Below are 24463 nucleotides of genomic sequence, written 5' to 3' on the forward strand. Positions count from 1 at the left end.
TTATATATAAAATATTTATATATAATATAATATAAATATATATATATATACTTTTTTTATATATACATATGTCTGTGCATTTATATAATAAACATACACATATAGTATGTAAACAAACTGTATTTTCAATTATTTTGCATTATTTTGAATGCGATTAATCATTTTGCAGCCCTATATTATTGTGAAATATAATTTATTCCTGTGATGATAAGGCTAAATTTTCACCAGCCATTACAACAATCTTCAGTGTCTCATCATCCTTCAGAAATCATTTTAATATGCTGATTTAATATCAATATTGGAAAAAAATACGCCTTCATTTTTGCTCGTAGATATAATGGTAATACGCCATCTGAAATTGTCAAGAGGCTACTTTTAAGTTACATACACTCACAATATCAAAAATACGTTGCACTTTTGTAAAATAAAGAAAACAAACAGGACGTGCTTTCTGCCATCTCGTGCACTGAAGCGCCGCAAAAAACTTAAGCACAGCAAAACTAAGCATATAGTCTATCTGCCTCACAGATGACAGAGATATATCTACAGAAAGCTTGATTTGTCTATTTTAAAATGAACCAAATCGAAAACAAATACTCTCTGTTTATGTAATCCATATGAAAGCTGCATTTCTCACTAAAGGTGCATCCACTGTTTTGAAGCCGACACACTGACTGAGAAAACACTAGTTTATTAATAAATAATTAAAATATCTCCTAGACTGGTATTGTAGCAGAAATGTGGAGTATTTATATCAAATTTATTATATTAATGTAGACGTGTATTAAATGTATTAAAGGAGTAATGGAATGTAATTACACTGTATTTGTGATTAAGCTATAGGCTAGTGTTTGTGCATTTATAATAAATGTATTTAGACTACTGTTTTACATATAAATAGGCCACCTAGAAACCATATAGTTGCATTTTTACCACAGTATTGAGGTGCTATATGTGTGGTTTTAACTCTGGTTATCATGATGTAAATGTATGCTACTATGGAAGAACAATGGATAATTTTAATAAAACTCAGGGGGGCTCAGATTACCATATGTGTACTTGGGGAGGGGGGCATGAAAATACGTTGGGAACCACTGTATTAAAGCCTCATTCTGGTTTAGTTCCCCACCACCAATATATTATATTAATTAAATTAATATAAAAGTGGAAGTCGAATACTATTCGACTAAACTTCCATGTTTAGTCGAATACTATTCGACTAGAAAAAAATCATGTTATATGACAGTGAGCTTTTGCTGGTGCACATGCTGTACCTACAACGTTACAAAGACTACATGCTTGTCTGAGCCAAATCAATATTTCCGAGCAACATAATATCGGCACACGTCCCCCCAGACATTTGCTCCATGAGAGGTATTGACAAATACTTCTTGCCGAGGTTAAGCTTGACAGACATTACATCCCACAACAACACTTCCTGTGTTCAAAGGCCTGACATCTGACAGTGCAGAAACAATTGAGGAGTAGGGGATTGAAAGTAAATACGAAATAGCACATCAGATTATACCTCAAAAATACTTCATATATGTGTGTATGATTGTACTTGTCAATTTTAACTGCTCTACTGTCTGTCTAAACCTGCTCAGAACAGATTGATTGGCAACGACAGAAGGATAATAATGAAGGTGTTTGATTGATCGAGAATGTCATTTTAGGACCCATCTGTCATGACCTGTCATCTTCCAAAATGACAGCTGAGAAAAAGTAAACACACAGTCACACAAACACACACACACACAATTTTCTCCTCTCCTTCCCATAAACACTTCTCATTTTGCCTGAGGGGATGCCTAGCAACAGCACACATTCCAAGATTGTTTACGATGCTTGAAAAATAGTTCAGTGCATAAGGAGCAAACAAGACAAGAGCTCACGAAGAGGAAGTCACACTTTAGTTGGGTATCCATTAAAGTTCAGCTGAAATGAGAATTATAGGCACAGTCACATCTGTGAATATGAATAAATAACTTGTGAATTTTGTATCAGTTGTGAATCATCCAGTCTGGCCTCCCACATAAAGGAAAATCCATTTGTCGCCTTTTTTTAGGTATCATATCATCATATTAGGATTGTTCCTTTATTGGTCCCCAACGGAGAAATTTCACTAGGCACAGCAGCACAATAAAAAGAGAAGAAAAAAAATAATAATACCTAAACACTTTACAATAAGGTTCCATTTGTTAACTATGTTTAAGGCATTAACTAACAATGAGCAATGCATTTGTTTTTATACAATATTTATTAATATTTGTTAACATTATAAATGCAGCTGTTCGTTGTTAGTTTATGTTAGCTGAGGTTCATTAAATAACATTAATAGATGCAACTTTTGTATAATGTATTAATACATGTTGGAATCAACATTAACTGTGATTAATAAATGCTGTATAAGTATTGTTCATTGTTAGTACTGTAAAAACAAACTAAAACTTAGTAAAAACTAAAGTATATAGATATATTTACTAAAAAATAAAATAAAAGACAAAAACAAAAACAACAAAATTACAAAGGCTTTAACTAAAATAAAAATTGAATGAATATGAAAAAAAATATATAATTAAAACGATTAACAGAAAAGATAATTGTCAGTTCCCTCTCGGGACATAGGAGCGCGGAGACAAGGAGATTCCAATAATCCTTTATTTAGCCACAGACAGACGAGGAGCTTGGGGAGAGACGAACATATACGACGTTCAGACCGGACACAGGGCTTAAGAACACAAGGAAATCAACAGACACAGGTGTGGACTAATCAAACGGGGCTCGGGACTAATTAACTAATAATCACAGGAATGAGGAAGGTCAAAATAGAGACACGAGAGGAGGGGAAAACAAGACACAGGACTGACATAACGCCCCCCTCCGGAAGGCGTGTCCTCACGCCAAACACCATCTAATGGGGGGGGGGGGGGGCGCTCTGGAGGCCTCCAGGGATCAGAGCGGGGGACCGTTCCCGGAGCCATGGCGGGACGGGAAACACAGGAGGTCATGGCGGATCAGGAGACTCGGGAGTTCATGGCCATGGTGGGCCTTACTTTTTCGGGCCGCCCGAGGGGTTCTGTGGCCTTGGCTCGGCCACACAGGCCGTGACCCTATTACCCCCCCCCCCCCCCCCCCCCAAAAAAAAAAAATTATTGGGAAAGTCCCCCCCTGGGAGCCACTGCGGAGCGGGCTTTGTGGGGGGCTCTTGCAGCGCGGACTCTGTCGGGCGCTCTTGCAGCGCGGAGCTGGACGGAACCAGCGGAGACGCAGGAGGGCACGTGCAAGGAGCCAGCACTGGAGGGCACGTGCAAGGACCCGGCACTGGAGGGCACGTGTGAGGAGCCGGCCCTGGAGGGCGCTCTTGAAGCGCAGACACTTGGGGGCACTCTTGAGCTGAGCTGGACGGGACCAGCGGAGACGCAGGAGAGCTGGACGGGACCAGCGGAGACGCAGGAGAGCTGGACGGTACCAGCGGAGACGCAGGAGAGCTGGACGGCCCCAGCGGAGACGTAGGAGAGCTGGACGGGACCAGCGGAGACGCAGGAGAGCTGGACGGGACCAGCGGAGACGCAGGAGAGCTGGACGGTACCAGCGGAGACGCAGGAGAGCTGGACGGCCCCAGCGGAGACGTAGGAGAGCTGGACGGGACCAGCGGAGACGCAGGAGAGCTGGACGGGACCAGCGGAGACGCAGGAAAGCACCTGCGAGGAGCAGGCACAGGAGGGCGCTCTTGAAGAGCGCATTCGTGGGGGCCCTTTGAAGCGCGGATTCGCGGGGGCACTCTGGAAGCGCGGGTTCGCGGGGGTGCTCTGGAAACCGGTAAATCCCCTCTCTCCAGCTCAGGCCGGTAGTGTCTGTGAGGTCCATGGGACGGTGGTAATTGGCCCCGAGCCAGAACAGCTTATTAAGCGTTTCATCATCCCACGCCGTCGCTGCGGCGATCTTGTGGAAACCCTCTGCAAACTCGTAGAACGGGCAATCCCGACGGATTAGGTTGGCGAAGCGGGAGGCGGCGCCCATGCCGCGGAGGGAAAAAACTGGAACAAATAAAAAGACTTTCAAAAAACAAAAACAAAAATGTTGGACGCCGCTTACTGTTGTAGGTCCGGTCTTCTGTCAGTTCCCTCTCGGGACATAGGAGCGCGGAGACAAGGAGATTCCAATAATCCTTTATTTAGCCACAGACAGATGAGGAGCTTGGGGAGAGACGAACATATACGACGTTCAGACCGGACACAGGGGCTGGGAAACACAGGGCTTAAGAACACAAGGAAATCAACAGACACAGGTGTGGACTAATCAAACGGGGCTCGGCATTAATTAACTAATAATCACAGGAACGAGGAAGGTCAAAATAGCGACACGAGAGGAGGGGAAAACAAGACACAGGACTGACAATAATAGAAATAAAACTGTTCTGAAGTCAAGTTAATCCCAGAATGCATTGCGACACATTTAAATAAATAAATAAAATGAAGATAGTTTGAGAATTTTTTTTTATATAAATTAAAAGTAAAACTATTCTCATTAAAAAAAAAATATTTATTTTCTGGGAAAAAAAGTACTATTTTACCCAATATTTGTAAGTGCTATTTGTTTTTATGTTTATTAAAGAATTACACTTTAATACCAAACTCTTTAGGGGTAAATTGTCTCTTTTGCGCAATTTGTAAGGAGAACAATTTGGGCGACGGTTGGAATTGTTGTCGATGTAGAGAGTCTTCCAAATCAGTCTCTAGTGGTTCCATTTAAATTAGGGTGCTTCCTTAAATGTAGTTTCCTATGTAGACCACAAGGCAGCTAAGTAGGTTTTTAAAACAGAGTTTATGAGTTTTGTTCCAAGAAACCATAATAAGTGCTTTAGTAAAATGCTTAAAATAAAATAAAGATCTGTACAACATGGCCTCCAAGGAAATAACAGAATTGATTATAGTATTTCAACTGTCACCTATTGATTTAGGTTGAGATTTAAAGAGCACCTGAGAATTGAGTTAAGAATTGAGTAAATGAGACTTACATGACCGTGTTGATGCCAGAAAGCTGCTGGAACATCTGGAGTCCACAACCCACAATGAGAGCACGGCGTGCCGGAGGGTAGGTTAGCATGCGCCAGATCACTGGGCCCTCTGAAAGCACAAATATAAATACATATTTACGTCAACATGTAGACCTGCATCAACAACAAGAATGACTCACATACTATTATAAGAACTATCTCTGTTAAAGCCTCATTTACCCTGACAGCGATTAAATGGATTAAATGAGATTTGAGAGCCTTGGTGGAGTCACGGGTGTAGATTTGGGAATGGATGATATTCAGTTTATGGATTAAATTAAAGCCCTTTTTACGCCCCAAAAGCAAACAAAAATATCAACTGACCCAGGAAGAGGCAACACTATGGTAGCTTGCCAAACTTTATATTTACTGACATATATAACTTAAGTCATACCATATCTTAAGTCATATACTGTATATATGACTTAAGGTATGGTATACAGTAGTCAACATTTGAAGTGCGATCTTTTGCCATTTTTCCTTTTGCACTGTGGCTAATCCATGGTATTAAAATAAATTACACACATTTGTTAATACATTCAAACATTTAATAAGAGCAGCAAAAAGACTACCAAAGAAAAAGCATAAGTATTGAGAAATAAACAGAGAAAAATAACCGCATAGGGCTTTGGCATGACATGAGGAGGAGAAAATGATGACAGAACTTTCATTTTTGGGTGTATTATTCTTTTAACTCTGCGCTCACACATAAAATCCTATTGGGAGAGAAATTGTCCTGTGCTAGCCTGATATTGTCAGAGGAAGCTTGCAAGTTCTCGTAGCCGAGCAATGACTGGATATTCTCCAGAGACAGCAACTAGAGACACTCATTTGATTACCGCTCCAAACTCAAATTCATGAACCACTCAGATCAGGTCTGTACAGAGGAACAGTGCTTTTAATGAGATGCTAACTTCATTCACTCAGACATGCAATCTTCCAAACAAAACTGGCAAAACATCTGTGTGCCCTTTTAATCTAATTGCAGCGCAAATTTGGTAACTAAGGAAGCACCTGAAGTCATCACAGAATACAACACATCTGTATCCAGTCTAAGATGATGTGAAGAACCATTTGTTTTCATTATTTTATATATTTTAAAGTATGATCCTGATGATCAGTTTGTGCTTATATATATATATATATATATATATATATATATATATATATATATATATAAACATTGAATAAGTGTACAAATGAGTGCGGCTCATGCTTTTTTCATTTCAAGTATATTTTAAAGGACACACTATATACTCTCTCTCTCTCTCTCACACACACACACACACACACACACATATATATATATATATATATATATATATATATATATTTGTTTTTTTTTTTGTTTTGTTTTTTTGAGACAAAACAAACAGGCAGTTTTAAAGTGAATACTGTGCAGTAAACAGTATGCTAGTGTTTTTTTTTTTCTCTCTCTCTTTTTTATGGCTTTATTTGTATTTCATTTGTATTTATTTTTTGAGGAAACACCAACAAAACAAAACATAAAATATATATATTTTTTTTATTTCGAGAAACCACCGACAAAACAAACAAAAAACAAAGCAAACAAAAAAACCAACAAGCAAAACAAAACAAAAACAGGCAGTTGAAAAGTGTATACTGTGCAGTATGCAGTACGCTATAGTATTTGAATCCGAATATAGCCGAATATAGAACATATTTGAAGAAGTGCTGTGATAAAGCCCTTGAGTTTTTCTCTTAACATACTTTACACCCTTAAATTTGCTGTCACCCTGTCAAAGATCTCCTCTCTATCTCCATGGAAACCACTCAGCCAATTAGCTTTACTCTTTCCTAATATCAAAGGTACCGTTATTAACTGAAGCAGTGAAATGTTAGCAGTACAGCAGCTGGAGAAGGGTCTGGATTGCATGTGGCATGTGGGTTGAACGGCTTTTATTTAAAAGCTAAGGTAATTATTTTCCTTTTGATCCTCACTATTGGAATCATCAATTATCCTCAATTGCAATGACACTAGCTAGAAAAACACCTTTTTACTTAACTTACTGTAAGCAATTAGAGTGTGCACTCTTGGCTCGTGTGGCAAGAGCTTCTTTAAGTGGAAGTTATTTTACACATCAATTACTGTTACATGATCTCCTTACAGTAAAGAGACAACTCAGGAAGCACAAAACGATTTTATAGCATTTCGCAACATTGAGTTTGGTTCCACTGGGTTATGCTGCAGTACAACATTTTAAAAATGTCCTACAAACCACACCTAAAACTAAGAAAATAATGTAATCAAGGAATCACATGAAAAAAAAAAAAGATCAGTATGAAATGGCAACATTTCATTTTAGTCACAAGTAACAATGCACTGTCCCATAATCTTTGTGAAAATGCCTATTTTGAAAGCTTTGATTAGAGTTCCATTTAATGTAATATTATCAGATGTTTAGAGAGAAAATTGGAATGGAAAAATATTTTGGTCATAAGGTTTATGGAAATATTAGCTAACAACATCAAAACAACATTTATGCAACATATTTATAGTAATACATTTATTATGAGTGCTGGGTATATTACTTACAAATTGTAGTCCATTACTGATTACAGATTACATGTTGGAAACTGCAGTCAGTAAAATAATCAAGGTAACTCATTTTAGCTAATGTAATCTAACAATGTTGAAAAAAAAAGAAGTTGGGCAAACTTAAAAGTTTAAGGCAACCAGCTTCAGCAGACTTTTGAGTTTTCTCAACTTCTTGTTTTAAGTTTATACAACAAAAAGTTGAGACAACTCAGAAATGTCCTAAAAAATAAGTTGAGAAAACTCAAAAATCTGCTGAAGCTTAACTAATGCCAGCTCCTTTCTTTCATAAACACCATGGCAACAAAGAAACAATAAGATGAATTTGCTATTAGACAGTCTGATATCTCTTTTGACACGCTTTTGACCAAGCATCATGTAGAACGGTTGCCAAGTATTCCCATTTTCGGTCACCGTGTCAGCCTCTCTATCTCTAGACTTGGCTGAGTTCAAGCCGCCCTGCTACACAGATGCACCTTTGCTACAGACTGCCCCGGGTGATTGGTTGCTAGGTTTCCAGACGTGCCCAGGAGATGGAAGCTCTTGCTTTTGCTCTCTCACTCTTTTCTTGTGTTTTTTCTCTAGTACTGTCACCTAGAAGCTTTGTTCATTTAGGCTCTGAAAAAAAATGTTACAAAGAAAGCCTTGATTGCCACATACTAAAATGACATGCAGAAAAAACAACACAACACAGTGTAGATACTATGGAAGTTTCTTTTTGTTTTTTTCCGTCATTGAATAAAAAAAAAAGGGAAAAAAAAGGTAACTGACTTTTTATCTCACAGTTCATAATTGTGAGATATAAACTTGCATTTGTGAGTTATAAAGTCAGAATTGTGGGGTATAAAGTTGCTGACTGACTTTTTTCTCGCAATTGTGAGTTTACAATCTCACAATTCTGACTTTATAACTTGTAATCGCAAGTTTATAGCAGAACTGTGAGATGAAAATTTGCAAATACCTTATTTTTTAATCAGTGGTGGAAACGAGTTTCCATAAGATATAGATAAAAATTCTATTAGTACATTTTACTTGTTTAAAATGTTGCATAAAGCTAACAAGCTTACTTAAAGTTTCTAACTGTCAGGGTTCTGTCACTTCGGTCTAGTTTATTCGTGGTTTTGTGACGGAGCCGTGACACTCCCTTCTTGTCTTGTTTTCCGGTGAGCGTGCGATTTCGAGTTCGCTTGGGCCGTGCACTCCTCTGTCCTCTGTGTGTGTGTGTTTTGTTCGGCATGCGGTTCGGTTTCGGCCGCGTGCTTTTTCTCGTTTTGATTTGCTCTGTTGCATGCAGCTGGTGTTTTTTCACTGGATGCGTGCTTTCATGTTTGTTTTTTGTGAACACGCGGCTTATGAGTCTTCTCATTAGCTGCATGTTCCTGTCCTGTTTTGCACATGGCTAGTGATTTGTTTTGCTGGCCATGTGCTTGTGTTTCTGTTTTGTTTGAGCACATGCTCAAACATGATCTTGTTTAGTTCTACACTCACCTAAAGGATTATTAGGAACACCATACTAATACTGTGTTTGACCCCCTTTCGCCTTCAGAACTGCCTTAATTCTACGTGGCATTGATTCAACAAGGTGCTGAAAGCATTCTTTAGAAATGTTGGCCCATATTGATAGGATAGCATCTTGCAGTTGATGGAGATTTGTGGGATGCACATCCAGGGCACGAAGCTCCCGTTCCACCACATCCCAAAGATGCTCTATTGGGTTGAGATCTGGTGACTGTGGGGGCCATTTTAGTACAGTGAACTCATTGTCATGTTCAAGAAACCAATTTGAAATGATTCGAGCTTTGTGATATGGTGCATTATCCTGCTGGAAGTAGCCATCAGAGGATGGGTACATGGTGGTCATAAAGGGATGGACATATGGTCAGAAACAATGCTCAGGTAGGCCGTGGCATTTAAACGATGCCCAATTGGCACTAAGGGGCCTAAAGTGTGCCAAGAAAACATCCCCCACACCATTACACCACCACCACCAGCCTGCACAGTGGTAACAAGGCATGATGGATCCATGTTCTCATTCTGTTTACGCCAAATTCTGACTCTACCATCTGAATGTCTCAACAGAAACCGAGACTCATCAGACCAGGCAACATTTTTCCAGTCTTCAACCGTCCAATTTTGGTGAGCTCGTGCAAATTGTAGCCTCTTTTTCCTATTTGTAGTGGAGATGAGTGGTACCCGGTGGGGTCTTCTGCTGTTGTAGCCCATCCGCCTCAAGGTTGTGCGTGTTGTGGCTTCACAAATGCTTTGCTGCATACCTCGGTTGTAACGAGTGGTTATTTCAGTCAAAGTTGCTCTTCTATCAGCTTGAATCAGTCGGCCCATTCTCCTCTGACCTCTAGCATCAACAAGGCATTTTCGCCCACAGGACTGCCGCATACTGGATGTTTTTCCCTTTTCACACCATTCTTTGTAAACCCTAGAAATGGTTGTGCATGAAAATACCAGTAACTGAGCAGATTGTGAAATACTCGGACCGGCCCGTCTGGCACCAACAACCATGCCACGCTCAAAATTGCTTAAATCACCTTTCTTTCCCATTCTGACATTCAGTTTGGAGTTCAGGAGATTGTCTTGACCAGGACCACACCCCTAAATGCATTGAAGCAACTGCCATGTGATTGGTTGATTAGATAATTGCATTAATGAGAAATTGAACAGGTGTTCCTAATAATCCTTTAGGTGAGTGTATGTGCCATGTGCCCTCATGTCAATTGTCTTGACCCCACCCACCTTGTTTCCTGATTATTGGTTAATTTGCCCCACCTGTTACCTCATTACCCTCCTCATTTGCTCCCTTTATAATCTCCTTGTGTTTGCAGTCCTGTGCCTGAAGAATTCCAACACTTGCTTGCGGTGCCTTTGTGTTTAAGGGATTCCCTTCTGTCTCGGTCATTGTAGAAAGGGGGTTTCCTGAGGTTGCTGATTGGCTGACAGTTCAGTGGTTGTTTGTAGTGATGTCTTGGAAAGCTAATCGTTGGGCGTTGGCTAAAGATGGTTTCGGAGTCCGTTGCTAGTTGAAGATTGGTGCAGGTGCATTTTGGACTTTGCGGCAAACTTAACTTTTGAACACGAAACTCAACGGAAAGAAAAAAAACTGAAGTAAAAGAATAAAATGATGTAACGAGACTTGATGGTTTTTCTTCTCATCGTGGTGTTAAGTAGCAGCTGGCATGTAGGCCAGAGCATGCTCAAAGAGCGCTAAAAAGCAGCGTCAAAACGCAGTGGCAAAAGTTGAAGCAAAATGAGAAGAGAGAAGAAGATGGAGTCCTGACTTGTTCTGATATCCTACAAATACTACTAAACTATTCTACTAAATATTATTAGGAATTGCATTAGTTAGGTTATTAGTTCAGCCACTCGTTGACGCAACTGCAACAACGTGCCATTCAACTGAGTCAACCCCAGGAGTGGTTCTAAGATTTCATCCTCAGGGGGGCTGAACCTTCTATCAGGGTTTGGGTAGAGGGATGAGGCGAGGACTCAATAGTGCAGGAGAATGGGATTTTTATTAAAATAAAACAAACAAAAACTACCCCGTAGGGGAAAACAGACTGGCAACCAGGCTTGGCTGTTTGTTTGATTGACCAATGGCAAGCAGGAGGCGTGTTTGGGAAACCTGTTTGGAACTGTAAACTGTAAAGTGAACTTTGTCAGTAAATAGATAAATGACATGTTGGGTAAATAATAAAAAAAAAAAACAGAAAATTTGGTTGCCACTGCTATTGAAAACACCACTTTTGTGTGTAAGGAAATGTTTGAGTGATGAATGAATAGGACTTTCTAGTGCTATTTAAATAAGCTTCCATATATGCTCAATCAAACAGCCTCAAAGTCAAACATTTATTATCTTCTATGGTACAGACTCTTCTTATTTTCCCTATTCCAACTAATTACAGCTGGGAATTACTTAGTTATGCATATCTCCCCAAAAGCCTCAAGTGTGGGTAGAATCATGCAACCCTGAGAATACCTGAATGATTTCCTAATTATGTAGAAGCAAGGCTCTTTATTTGTAAAAGTCGGAAAAGGTTTGCTGACAACTGCAGCAGCCTAGAATATGATCGAGCTTCTGCTGTACTGTGACTTTCATTTAATATTAATAAGCTGAGAAAAATCCTACAGGAGAATAGAGGTCTTCTCACTCTCTCTTTTGTTCCACCTTTTCCATCTCCTTTTTAATTACAGATATGCTGTGAAATTTGAGACAAAATCACCTAATACTAAAACAATTCATATTGTGAGAGCAGAATACTGGCATAACTCATGATCATCATTGGTGGTTAACCAATTAGGGACATTTTTGGCTAATTGAAATCTTGAAAAATTAACCTTCGGTTTTAGAAAACTCTGTTTCAGATTAAATCTGTTTTAATTACTCGATACTAAATGCTTTGGTAACATCACTTTATAAATCTACTCTCAAATACCGGTATTCCTTTCATGAAATGATTTATAGACATACAAACCTAAAGAAACAAGATAAAGTCATAAAAAAAAATCAAGACTGATGACAAAGCAGATGGTAAAGAAAAGAGATTTATTTCTAAAAAAAAAAAGGCTTAAAGGACATTTAATCTCCTCAAAGTCGGACATTTAAGGACAAGAGAAGAACAAAATGCCACCTTTTTGATTAGTTTGGTATAGAGTCTAAGGCAATAACAGGTCAACAGCATTACAGCCTGACAATATCCCACAGTATGATGGAAAATGATGTTTTCACAGATGACAGAGAACATAAGGGACAAATACGCTTTACACAGCTGTCTGTCTGCTACTGCTTTAAACACTCTCCCATTTATTCGAGACGGATAACAGGGCCACTAAATATCACCTGATCTCAGTGCTGTTGTCATTGGAAACACAAAAGCTCATCATAAATGTAGGGTTTTCATTTTAGAGCGAGGCACCAGCTGCTTATTCAACAGATTATTTCACTGAGATCTCTTAAGAAACATCTAAAAAATGACAGTAAATGACTAACAGGTAAAATAGACGTTTATTAAACTGTCAAAATGTACTGAATTTCAACAATTATGGCATTGTATGATTACTGTACTGCTAACCATCTTACCTGATATTCACAGGTTAAAGACCCATATTCGCATACCTTGTCAAAGACTCCATCAAATCAAATTTAGACGTTTAGACTTTTAGTTATTGTCTAGTTCCTCTTCAGGAACTCGAGCTGCGTCCGAGAACGCTAGAGGAACGCCTTCAGCGTGAGCGGCTCTGAATATCGTGTGCAACCTATCCAAAGGATGTGCGAGACGTCACGGATGGGGTGACGTAATTACCATCTGGTATAAAAGCACGTGCGGTGAAACCGGCGTCAGATTTTTGTCATTCAGCAAACGCTCTGTGTGTGTAATGTCTATTCAATCTGTTGTGAGTATTATTTGGTGTTGTTTGTCCATCTTATAAGCTCCATCAATGTCAAAGAGACATTATAAGGGCGAGAGCAGTGCGCAGTACAGGCTGTGTGTCCCTCCCTGCAAACGTTACATCACTGCAGGTGATAAACACAGCTTGTGGGCGTTCTGTTTGGGAGCGGAGCACGCACAGTCGGCACTCGAGGGTGCCGGCTGTCCGCATTGCGATCTCCTTCCAATGCATGTGCTGTGCTCCCGGAAGGCTCTCTTTAATGAGAGGGGAGCCTTCACCGCTCGTGGGGATCGCAATTGGATCTGTTGGAGGGAATGGAGACGGGCGAGTCCCTATCTCCTTCCCCACCCATCAGATTCGGCGGCCGTTCTCCGGAATCGGAAGCCTGCTCGGCGGTTACTTCTCCCCGGGGAACGGACTCTGCGCTTCTCTTATCTTCCTCTGAGGAGGTTGATGTAGAGCGCACCGAGGCTCCGCCCCCTCAGTCGCCCCAGTATGAGGAGCTGTTGGAGGTGATGACTCGTTCTGTGGCCAAGTTAAAGATCGACTGGCCGACCGAGGAGCAAGCTGAGCCGCAGACAAGCAGACTGGATGAACGCTTTCTGTGAGCAAAACGATCACCTCCAACACAGAGCCTGCCGTTCTTCCCCGATCTCCACACCGAGGTGTCAAGGTTGTGGGCAAGACCTTTTTCGTTCCCCCTCTTCAGATTACTATGGTAATGTGGGGGGATTGAATGATTGCGGTTATAGAGCGATTCCTCGGGTGGAACAGACACTCGCGAGCTGTCCCCCGACGCTGCGTCATCTCTAAACGCTCTGTCCTTGCCTTCCAAGCCATTGCGTACAACTTCAACGCTGGTAGGCAAGGGGTACGCAGCGGCAGGTCAGGCTGGCATGTGCCTGCACACTATGTTGGTGTTGCAGGCATACCAGGCTGACCTGCTTAAAGAGCTGGATGAGCACAAGGCCATGAGCTCCGATGACATCACGGAGCTCAGGAGAACCGTTGATTTGGCTCTCCGCGCCACCAAGGAGACCGCCCGTGCTATTGGGTGGTCTATGGCAGCCATGGTGGCAGCGGAGAGGCATCTCTGGCTGACCCTGTCCGTCATCAGTGAGAAGGACAGGGTCTTCCTCTTGGACACCCCGCTTGCGCCGTCTGGCCTGTTTGGTGACACCGTCGACGACAGGTACCAGGAGGCCCGTAAACAAGCGGTGGCATTTCAGCGGTCCCTGCCTCGCCGCTCTTCAGCTCAGGTGGCTGCTGGACGGGAGCAGCCCCAACCGCGTGCCAGCTCCTCGTACAGGGAGGCATAGAGACAGAGCCGGGGCCTTCTAAGCCAAAGACGGACCTGCGGCCCGTGCTTCAGGCCAGGAAGGCTTCGAAGAAGCCCTGACGCCCATGGCCCAGGGCTTATGAGGGTAGCCCACGCTGGAGGGGAACAGTTTTCACCGCGGTTCCCAATGCCCGTTCCTCACCAGTTCCCTCTGGAGGTCGGTCTGCCAACCCTGGTGCTCCAGGGTGCAGCGATCTCCAGCGAGTATACATCTCAGTTTCTTCCGCCCAGAAGCACTGGACTAAGATGCTCGCCACCCCTTCGGGGGTCTCTAGAGCAGCTAGTTCAGCCGTCCCCTGCCGGTGCGCTGTTCCTAACTGCTCTTATTACACCAGAGGCCAGTCTCGAGAGACTGGTTCCCTTAGTATTCCATTTAGCAGCATGGAAACTACTGCCAAATGTGTCATGATGGGTCCTGCATACTGTAGAGAGAGGCTACAGAATCCAGTTCGGTTCTCCTCCACCTTGATTCAACAGGGTGAATCCCACTCTGGTGGGCCCCGAGCAGGCTCTGGTAATGGAATGAGAAGTAGATACTCTCTTGAGGAAGGAAGCCATCGAGGTGGTCCCTCCTCACTAAACAGAGTCCGGGTTCTACAGCCGGTACTTCATAGTTCCCAAGAAGGATGGAGGGTTGACTGTACGCCTTGAAGTGGAAACTTTTCACTTCATGGTGCGGAGACTGCCAGCTTGACCCAATCAACTGCCCGTTTGGTACAGTTCTGGAGTTCCTGCAGGCCCATCTCTCCGCAGGGTTGACCCACTCCACTTTGGAGGTTTACGTGGCGGCAATTCGGCCTACCACAACTCTCTTGGTGGGCAATCAGTGGGTAAACACCTGTAGAAGAGTTTTATTAATCAAAATATAAATTAATCAAGTGTAACCAATGTGAATATAGCCATTTATGTATAAAGTTATTCTACTATTATAAAATTGTATCTGCCTGTGTGAGTAGAGGCCTGCAGAAGAATGGAATGTGCTGAGGTATGGTGTAAGATAAAGCTGCACATCTTTTTTTGACATGCTAGGGTCTCTTTCGATGCTTTCTCTTCCCACTTCAAGGAGGTCTTCGGCCTATCCACCTCTCCATTGCCGACCAACTCATCCGTCTTCGTCAGGGAGATTCTTCGGCCAGTGACTATACCCTACAGTTCCGGACTCTGGCGGCCTCGTGTGGATGGAACGAGGCAGCGCTACTCACTGCTTACCGTCAGGGCTTCGATCCACAGATCAGAGCCCAGATGGAGATTAATGATGACACTGTAAGTCTGGAGATTTTTATGCAGAAGGCCATTAAGATCTCCCAATGTCTCACGGCTTTTCAGCCGGACATAACCGCTCATTCTCTGTCCTCATCAGCTGCCTGTCCTCCAGTACCAGAACCTATGCAAATTGATACTAATTGCCTCTCACGCACTGAGCGTGCTCGACATCTCGCAACGGGGCTGTGCCTCTTCTACGGAGTTCCGGGGCACTTCATTCGGGTGTGCCCCTCTCGTCCCCCGCGCCCAGCGGTGAGTACCCTCCAATTGGAGCCTGCTATCTCTACCCTACCACTGCTAACGGTACAACTGCTCACCCCACTTCATTTCAGTACACGCCCTCGTGGACTCGGGATCCTCAGGCAATTTCGTCTCACAAGCCCTCCTAAAACAGCTTGATTTACAGAGACAGGCCGAGCTGAAGATCGAGACCATACAGGGAAAACCGCTCGGGCGTGGGCACATCAAGTTCTGGTCTCTGCCGATCACTCTGAAAGTAGGCTGTCTTCATCAGGAGAGGATTTCCTTTCTGGTACTGGAGGGACCCACCATCAATATCATCCTGGGACGCCCCTGGCTATCTCAACATTCCTCTGAAGTCAGATGGGATACCAGCAAGGAGTAAATTGGAGTAAATACGTCCAATGGAGTAAAATCTGCATCCAAAACTATCTCTCCAACGTCCCTGTACCCCTGGTTAGTAACCCGAAGCTCCAAGTTCATTCCACCCTAGTGGAGAGCCCCGAACCTCGTGAGGTTCCGTCGATCCCATCTGACTACATGGCTTTCCAGGATGTGTTCAGCAAACAGGCCGCCAAGAAGTTACCACCGCACCGGCCATGGGATTGTGCCATTGACCTGCTGCCTGGAGCTATACTCCCCAAGGGTCGAGTATACCCCCTGTCCATCCCGCAGCACAAGGCAATGGAGGGAGCTCAACACCCCTTTACGGTCATCACTGACCACAAAAACCTGGAATATCCAGCTTTCCATTACGTATCGACCCGGAGATAAGAATGTCAAGGCGGATTCCCTCTCACGTATTCATGCCCCCGATGAACCCTCCACACCTGAACCCATACTCCCTCCAGCCGTCCTTGTGAGCCCCATCCGGTGGGCCCTGGATGAACAGATCCGCATCGCCTCCATCACCGAACCCGCTCCGCTGGGAGGCCCAGAGGGCAAAACCAACGTGCTCACTTCCTTCAGGATTTCCCTTCTGGGCTCCCTGCATGCTTCCCCGGGCACTGGACACCCAGGCAGCCAGCGTACTCTCTCACTCCTCCAAGCTCGGTACTGGTGGCCCAGTATGGCCCGGGATGTCTCCCAGTACGTTCGTGGATGCTCAGTCTGCACCATCTCCAAGGCTCCATATCACTTACCCGCCGGAAAATTAGTCCCATTACCCATTCCATGTCGCCCCTGGTCCCACGTCGGAGTCGACTTCGTCACAGATCTCCCCAAGTCAGAAGGTTTTACCTGCATACTCGTTGCAGTTGACAGATTCTCCAAAGCCTGCAAGTTAATTCCCCTCCGGGGTTTACCCACAGCCCTCAAAACAGCAGAGGCCCTCTTCCATAATCTCTTACGCATATTCGGCATCCCGGAAGATATCGTCTCCGACCGCGGGCCACAGTTTGTCTCCCGTGTCTAGAAGGCTTTCTTCAAACTCCTCGATGTCACTGTCAGTCTCTCCTCAGGTTATCACCCCCAGACTAACGGCAAGTCCGAGCGGAAGATTCAGGAGATTGGGAGATATCTCCGGGCCTACTGTCATGGCAACCAGCACAGCTGAAACCGCCTCCTCCCGTGGGCAGAGTATGCACAGAATTCTCTCAAGCAAACAACCACCGGCCTCACCCCTTTCCAGTGCATACTCGGCTACCAACCCCCTCTGTTTCCCTGGACAGAAGAGCCCTCCAACGTTCCAGCTGTCGACCACTGGTTCCGAGCGAGAGAGTTTGGGACTCCGCTTATATCCAACTCCAGCAGGCAGTGCGGAGACACAAGACCTATGCAGATACCCGTCGGTCTTCCACCCCCGTCTATCCTGTCCTGGAGATAAGGTCTGGCTCTCCATCCGGGATCTGCGTCTCCGCCTGCCCTGCCGGAAGCTGAGTCTCCGTTATATCGGTCCCTTTACCATAGAGAGGCAGATTAATGAGGTCACCTTCCGTCTCCAACTCCCTGCACGGTATCGTATCCATCCAGCATTCCATGTCTCACTCCTCAAGCCTGTCTCTCCCTCTGTCACAGAACCCGACGAGCCTGCAGTACCTCCTCCTCCCGAGATCATCGAGGAGTCCCTAGTCTACAGGGTGCAGGACATCTTGGACTCGGGGTTGTCGCCTGGAATATCTTATTTACTGGGAGGGATACGGGTCGGAGGAAAGATTCTGGGTGGCCTGGGATGATGTGCTGGATCCCTCTCTCCTGGCCAAGTTTCACCAGAACCATCTTGACCGTCCCGCACCCAAAGGTCGTGGCCGACCCTGTCACCGTAATAGGGCGTCAGGAGCCGCCCCTGGAGGAGAAGCTATTGTCAGAGAGTCACCAGTCACCGCAGTCTCCACTAACGACACTCACCATATCCCAATCCCCTGATTTCTGATGACCGCCACCTGTCAGCACTAATCAGCAGCACTATATCCCTGTACTCCTCCCGTTCACTCACTGTCTGGTCTCAAACATTCCATGTTGACTAACCTGACCCACTTACCTTTTGTCTACTTACCAGTTTCTCCAGTGTTCCTATTCCTGTTCTCCACCGCTCCAGTTCTCCACCGTCGCCATGCTCCACTGTTACCTCCGGATCCCCTGGAAAAGGAAAAAGGACATTCACACTCCGATAAGCCCCTAGAGTCATTCCCATTCCCCGCCTGCTTACCTGGACATTCTGCTCATCGCATTCTCCTCTGCTACTACTCAATAAACCTGTTGATTGTATTGCACTTACCTCTGAGTCTTGTGTTTGTCTGCTGACAGATATATTTTCCTTATCTAAGCAATATTTCCCATGTTCTCTCAAACTCTTATCAGCATGTATTTTCAGCAACATTTCACTTCCTAGAGCTCTTTTCAGACCAATAGTGCAAATCCACAGAGCTTTCTAATAACATCATGAGCTGTTATGTGTTAACTGTATGAAAATGCATGTAAGGCCTCTCCTCTATTAAACATTCTTGCAAAAGCTCAAATTATTCTGGATTTCTTGGATATTGTTCTAACCGTCTGTTCATTTCAGCTTCCCACAATCTTCATAAATGTCACCAAAATGGCAGAATATTCAATGAGAAGCTCATCTCGTATCATAAGACATAATCTGTGACAGTATTTGCCTGCTAAAGGCGAGTGTGTATGTGTGTGTATGTTTCCATTTAGATGTGGCAGATAAGAGATTTCAGGACAATTTGTCAAACCTGTAGCCCCGTTCCTGCTTATTTCGGAAACATCAACCAAAAGGTCTCAAAGAAGCATACAAGAAGAAAATGGTCTGCAGCCAAAAGATTTGCGGTATATTTTAACTGAGAGCATTATATTATAAAAGCTACCGACAGAATGTTGAATGAAAATGACATGGCAAAAAATCACAGAACTCCTGAATGGATCATTATGATCTAATGCTCTCTGGTCTTGCTAATATACAGCACTAAAAGCCTGAGATCCAATCCTCTCACATTATGCTTTCATCAAAAGATAATATAGGTTATTTTCAGTGTCTCCCTCTACGATACAATCACCATGATAGTATCAGAACAAACATACCTACAGTATATATACCCATATACAAAACGGATAACAAATTTACAGACAATAAGCCCGGAAGGCTTTTCTCATACTTAAAAAGTGCTATTTTTGAGAATAGGCCTGAAAATGTTATGTAAGTACATGAATGCAAACACCTCTAGTTTCACAGACTTGAGAAGAATTTGCCATTTATAATGCAATGGAAATACACAATGAATTCTCAGTATTGCCACACAGGGTGCTATAGTGAGCGTTAAGTTTAAAGTAGTGTAGTGTAAATTAATGACTTCTTTAATTTTCTCATTCAGATCAACTCATTCATATAAAGCAACAGTTTGAAGAAAATGTTACAGTAGTTGAAACTTTTGAGATGTATATAGCTTAGTACCTGATAATATTTTATATTAATATGGTATAATATTAATACCACACCTTTATTTAATTTAATTTAATGCTACTTTACAAAATGCACTTTATAATTTTACACTTGTTCCAACAAATGGCAGAAACATTTAATTTAAACATATATCGTGTGAAAACTATTTTTATCAATTTTCTAAAAATTATTAGTGTCGCAGTGTTGTACCGTAATTTTCACCACACTGAACAGTTTTGCTTCTATTTTTTAATTCCTATTTTTTTTTCTATTTATTTTGTTTCTAGAAATCTGATAACTGAACTAAAATACAATGCCTTCAGCATTTTAATATGCAACTTGTCATATTATAAATAAGACTTGCAAATCTTACCACCTAAAGTATAATGAAGTCTGGAGATGAAAGCAGACACTTAGATACAAGGTGTTAAAAAGGTGTAACACTGTGCAGAAAAGCACACAGTACAAGATGTACAGTTGTAAAAAGATAAAATGCATCTACACATAAATACACATTCACACTTAATTCACTGAAAATTTTATAGGTACTGAACATGTAAATTACCACTAGGGGTGTGACGGTACACAGAAGTCATGGTTCGGTACGTACCTCAGTTTTGAGGTCACGGTTCGATACGAGATTGGTACTACTAACAGGAAATTTATTATTTCATTTATTTTGAACAGACAGTAGTTCTACATACATGTAGCATGAGCAGTTGTTTTTGATTTGATTTAGATTGTATAATTTCAAGATTTAATGCAAAATAGAATGGTCTGACTTTAGATTTGCGAAATTATGCTACATAAGACACCTGCACAAAACAAAAACAGAAGACAGACTGAATAAAATTGCAGATTTATTCTCTGACAGCAAGTGGCGCTTATGGAACAGCAGCAATATAGAGTTTTGTTGGCTACAGCTGTAAACAAAACAGTTGTGCTTATTAACACAATACTTTAATATGCATTATAAGGAGGTAAGAAGAAAAGAAAATACCATCCAACATTTCTGAAGAAGGTCAGTTCCTTTCAGAGACACATTCATATAAAGACATATATTTTTCTTCCTATTTTTCGAATATTGCAAGCAGTGAACTTGATCTGCCAGGTACAGTATTTTCTTCTCTTTACAGACTAAAGAGAAGACATAAAGACATAAAAATTCCACACAAATTACATTTTGAGAAATTACTGCAAATCAGTTTGTGTGCAATTCTGGAATAGAGATCGGCCAAAATAAAACTAAAAACTGGTTCCGATTTATAGCCAGTTGTCCGGGGCATTTCTAGAACCCGAAACTTTCCCACACTGCTGATTTAAAACGAGCAGGCAGTTCCTCAAGCTCTTGCAAGCCATCTTAACTTGCTGTTCTTGTTTTGGATTGGTGTGTAGATCGTCTCTTCTTCTGCTCTTTCTTGTTGTGATGGTTAGCATTGCACATGCCCCCTTCTGGATTGATCACCTATTACTGACTGTATTTATCATCTGACTTTATGAACTGAACCGTGACGTTTGTAATGTGATGTTCTGGGATGAATAATAAATACCTTTACACCCCTAATTTCCACATATTGTATTTAACTAGATTTTCTTGAGGCATGAGCTGCAAAAGAGTTTCAGGGAGTTGTTAATGCTGCCAATTTCTTACATATTCAAATACTTGTAAAAGCTAGCTGAAATGGCATGGTTTCTTCAGTAGAAGAAGCCCCTCTATGCTTTATCCTGCATCGCTGGTCCAAGCACTATCAGGAATACTTTGGAGACAAGCATATGGTGCAGGAAACAGCCTTAGCAAACATCCCTCAGCAAGCCATGAAACTGGAGCTAGATGATCCACAGAAAGAGAAAGTCAAGAAAGCCATTACTAAGTTCAAGGGCAATGATAGACTACCAGGTGATTGGTTCATGGTAGGCAGAGATGCTGACGCTGCCCTTTTATCAACACTGTTTGTACTTGTTGGGAGAAGGGAGTCATTCCGCAAGGCTTCTGTGATGCAGTGATAGTCTCTCTGTGCAAGAACAAAGTGATAAGTGATAAGTGAAGTGACATACTGCCAAGTATGGTGACCCATACTCGGAATTCGTGGTCTGCATTTAACCCATCCAACGTGCACACACACAGCAGTGAACACACACACACCGTGAACACACACCCGGAGCAGTGGGCAGCCATTTATGCTGCGGCGCGCGGGGAGCAGTTGGGGGTTCGGTGCCTTGCTCAAGGGCACCTCAGTCGTGGTATTGAGGGTGGAGAGAGCGCTGGACATTCACTCCCCCCACCTACAATCCCTGCCGGCCCGAGACTCGAACCCGCAACCTTTGGATTACGAGTCCGACTCTCTAACCATTAGGCCACGACTTCCCCGGAGAACAAAGAGGAGAAACCCAACAGTTCTATATACAGAGGCATCACTCTCCACTCCATTGCAGCTAAGATCCTTGCTTAAGAGTCCTTATTAACAGCTTTGTACCTTCCACTGCTGAAGAAGTTTTCCAGTCAGCCATCAGTTGACCATCAGCCTGAAAAGTCCAGTACCAGAAGCCTCCACGTGGTACCTATAGCCCAGGTCAACATCAATGGCCATCCTTTGAACACAATGGGCCAGTTCGCCTACATGGGCAGTGTCATTTTAAACAGTGCAACAATACAAGAACATGGACCACCGACTTGCCAAGCTCTTTTGGTCACCTCCAGAAATGAGTCTAGTAGAGCTGCTTGCTGCGCCTAACAAAGATCCAAGTCTACAAGGCTTCCACCAATGGTGCCTCTAATCCATCATGGGAATCCAAGGGCAGGACTATAAGACAAATACAGAGGTCCTGGAAGAAGCAGGTTTTCCAAGCATCAAGGCCAAGCTCTTGCTGCGACAGTTTCATTGGGCAGTTCACATATCACAATGACACCAAAAGTGTTGCTCTATAGGGAACTTCGCCAGGGAAACTGAAACCGAGGAACCCCACACAAGCAATACAAGTATCAGCTGAGTATCAGCTGTTTTCGTAACATCGCCACAACTGTTGCCCTTTTGTGCAATAGCAGCTGATCTGGGCATGTAATCTAAGCTCAAATCTAATAGGACGGCACATTTCGTCGCAGAGCGACGGGGGGGAAAATCGACACATAGTGCGAAAAAAAATCCTTGCTTTTTCGCACCACGAATGATTGTGCTTGGTGTGAATAGCCCAGTAAGGATCTATTGTTTTGATTCAAAGGCATCCTCACGCCGAACATTCACAGCAAATTTTCACGTTCAGTGTGAAAAAGCCTTAATATTGCTTAATTTTAACCACAATATCCTTACAGCTCAATATGGCTTTATTAAAAAAGCTAAAGAAACCATTAAAGGGGTCTTAAATTACTTATTCCTCTCGCTGATTCACTTATATTGCTTTCTGTCTGTCTTTTTGTGTGATGTTTCAGTTTAGCTGTCTTTGTCAGAGCGATCACAGATGGTAGGTTTAACAGTGTCAGCTCATTTTCACAGGCGATTTCTCATTACATTCTCTTGATCCTCTCCACATCTATCGTTTCCTTTTCTATTAGTGCCGAGGTGTTTCACATCAGGAACAATTAAAACAAACAAGATGACAAACAAAACAGAACAACATGCAATCCGCACAGTTGGACACTGTATATGATTGCAATGCAAATATAATTATATTCTCTCTAAATTCTATGTCACCACTGATATTTTGTAGTGCATGTGAACTATAACCACTGTTTCTGCTGTTATTTTCCACAGACAAGGAGTGAGTAGGACTGGGCAGGTGTTTTTTCAATTTATTTTCTGTGTGAGCTGAGCGGCAGAAGACCGTGGGATTGACAGCGAAACAAGGCAAGTTAGAGATAATGTCAAAAAGTGGAGTCATTTTGTTTTGCGTCATGGGTTATGTTTGTTGGGTTATCTTGCAAATGATTAAGTGCATGAATGAACTGTCCAAATTAATTAAACTGAAGCGCAAACAATGTCATTGCCTTTCTGAAAATGTATTTTATCATTTAGAATAAGAGTGATTAATTTGTAAATCCGGCATTGCTAATTCTGACAAGCTGGTTGAAAGGGTCTGGTGACGCCCCTGGTCACGGTTCCAACAGATTTCTTACTCCATTTTGTATGTCAGATTTGGTTGCTTATTTAAAATGTTAATTTAAATGTAAATGTAAATTTGAGTTATCTGGAGGAGCTACCAATATGGCCGCCAAGTGAACTGTCTTTTCTTGCCTTTGGTTGAAGTCTGCTAAACATCCCCAATGGTCACATGTCATTTATGTTACTGAAAACTGCCAATTCTCATTGAAAATGATTGACTTTTGTTTGTTGCACACTGCTGTCTATCTGAACACCCCTTAGGAACAATCACTGCAATCACGTCTCTTCAGCTCCTGTTACTACTGTCTCAGTAATTAACATTTGCCAATTTGAAACCCATGAACTGTGACCTTACACATTTGAGAGGTGAGAGCATGACATTGTCACTATCACAGCTGCAGGACCAGAAAATGTGCATGTTTTTGTCAAAGGTGTAATCACCATGATGCCTCTAGGGTCTTCGGCTTGAGGCTTTGTTTTACAATGACTTGATTGGAGCCAGAAACCATTAGTCTAGATAAACGATCTCCTTTCTGATGAAGATCTCATAGAAAAGTGTCAATCATGTTCAGATGATGTTCTAAGGGGGCTAAAAGGTCTGAGAGATTATGACTGCCATGTGATTGGT

The 24463-nt window shown here is 42.6% G+C and overlaps 1 protein-coding gene across 1 annotated transcript in view; it reads right to left on the reverse strand.

The window, feature by feature from the left end:
• LOC306861366 (proton myo-inositol cotransporter-like) overlaps window positions 1–24463 on the reverse strand; it is a 72006-nt gene that overhangs the window by 37286 nt on the left and 10257 nt on the right. Inside the window, exon 4 of the mRNA XM_079403587.1 lies at window positions 5021–5129. Coding sequence (XP_079259713.1) covers window positions 5021–5129 — 109 coding nt within the window. The remainder of the gene's footprint in view (window positions 1–5020; window positions 5130–24463) is intronic.

Source organism: Barbus barbus (assembly GCF_936440315.1).
Source record: "Barbus barbus genome assembly, chromosome: 42".
Taxonomy (NCBI): Eukaryota; Metazoa; Chordata; class Actinopteri; order Cypriniformes; family Cyprinidae; genus Barbus; species Barbus barbus.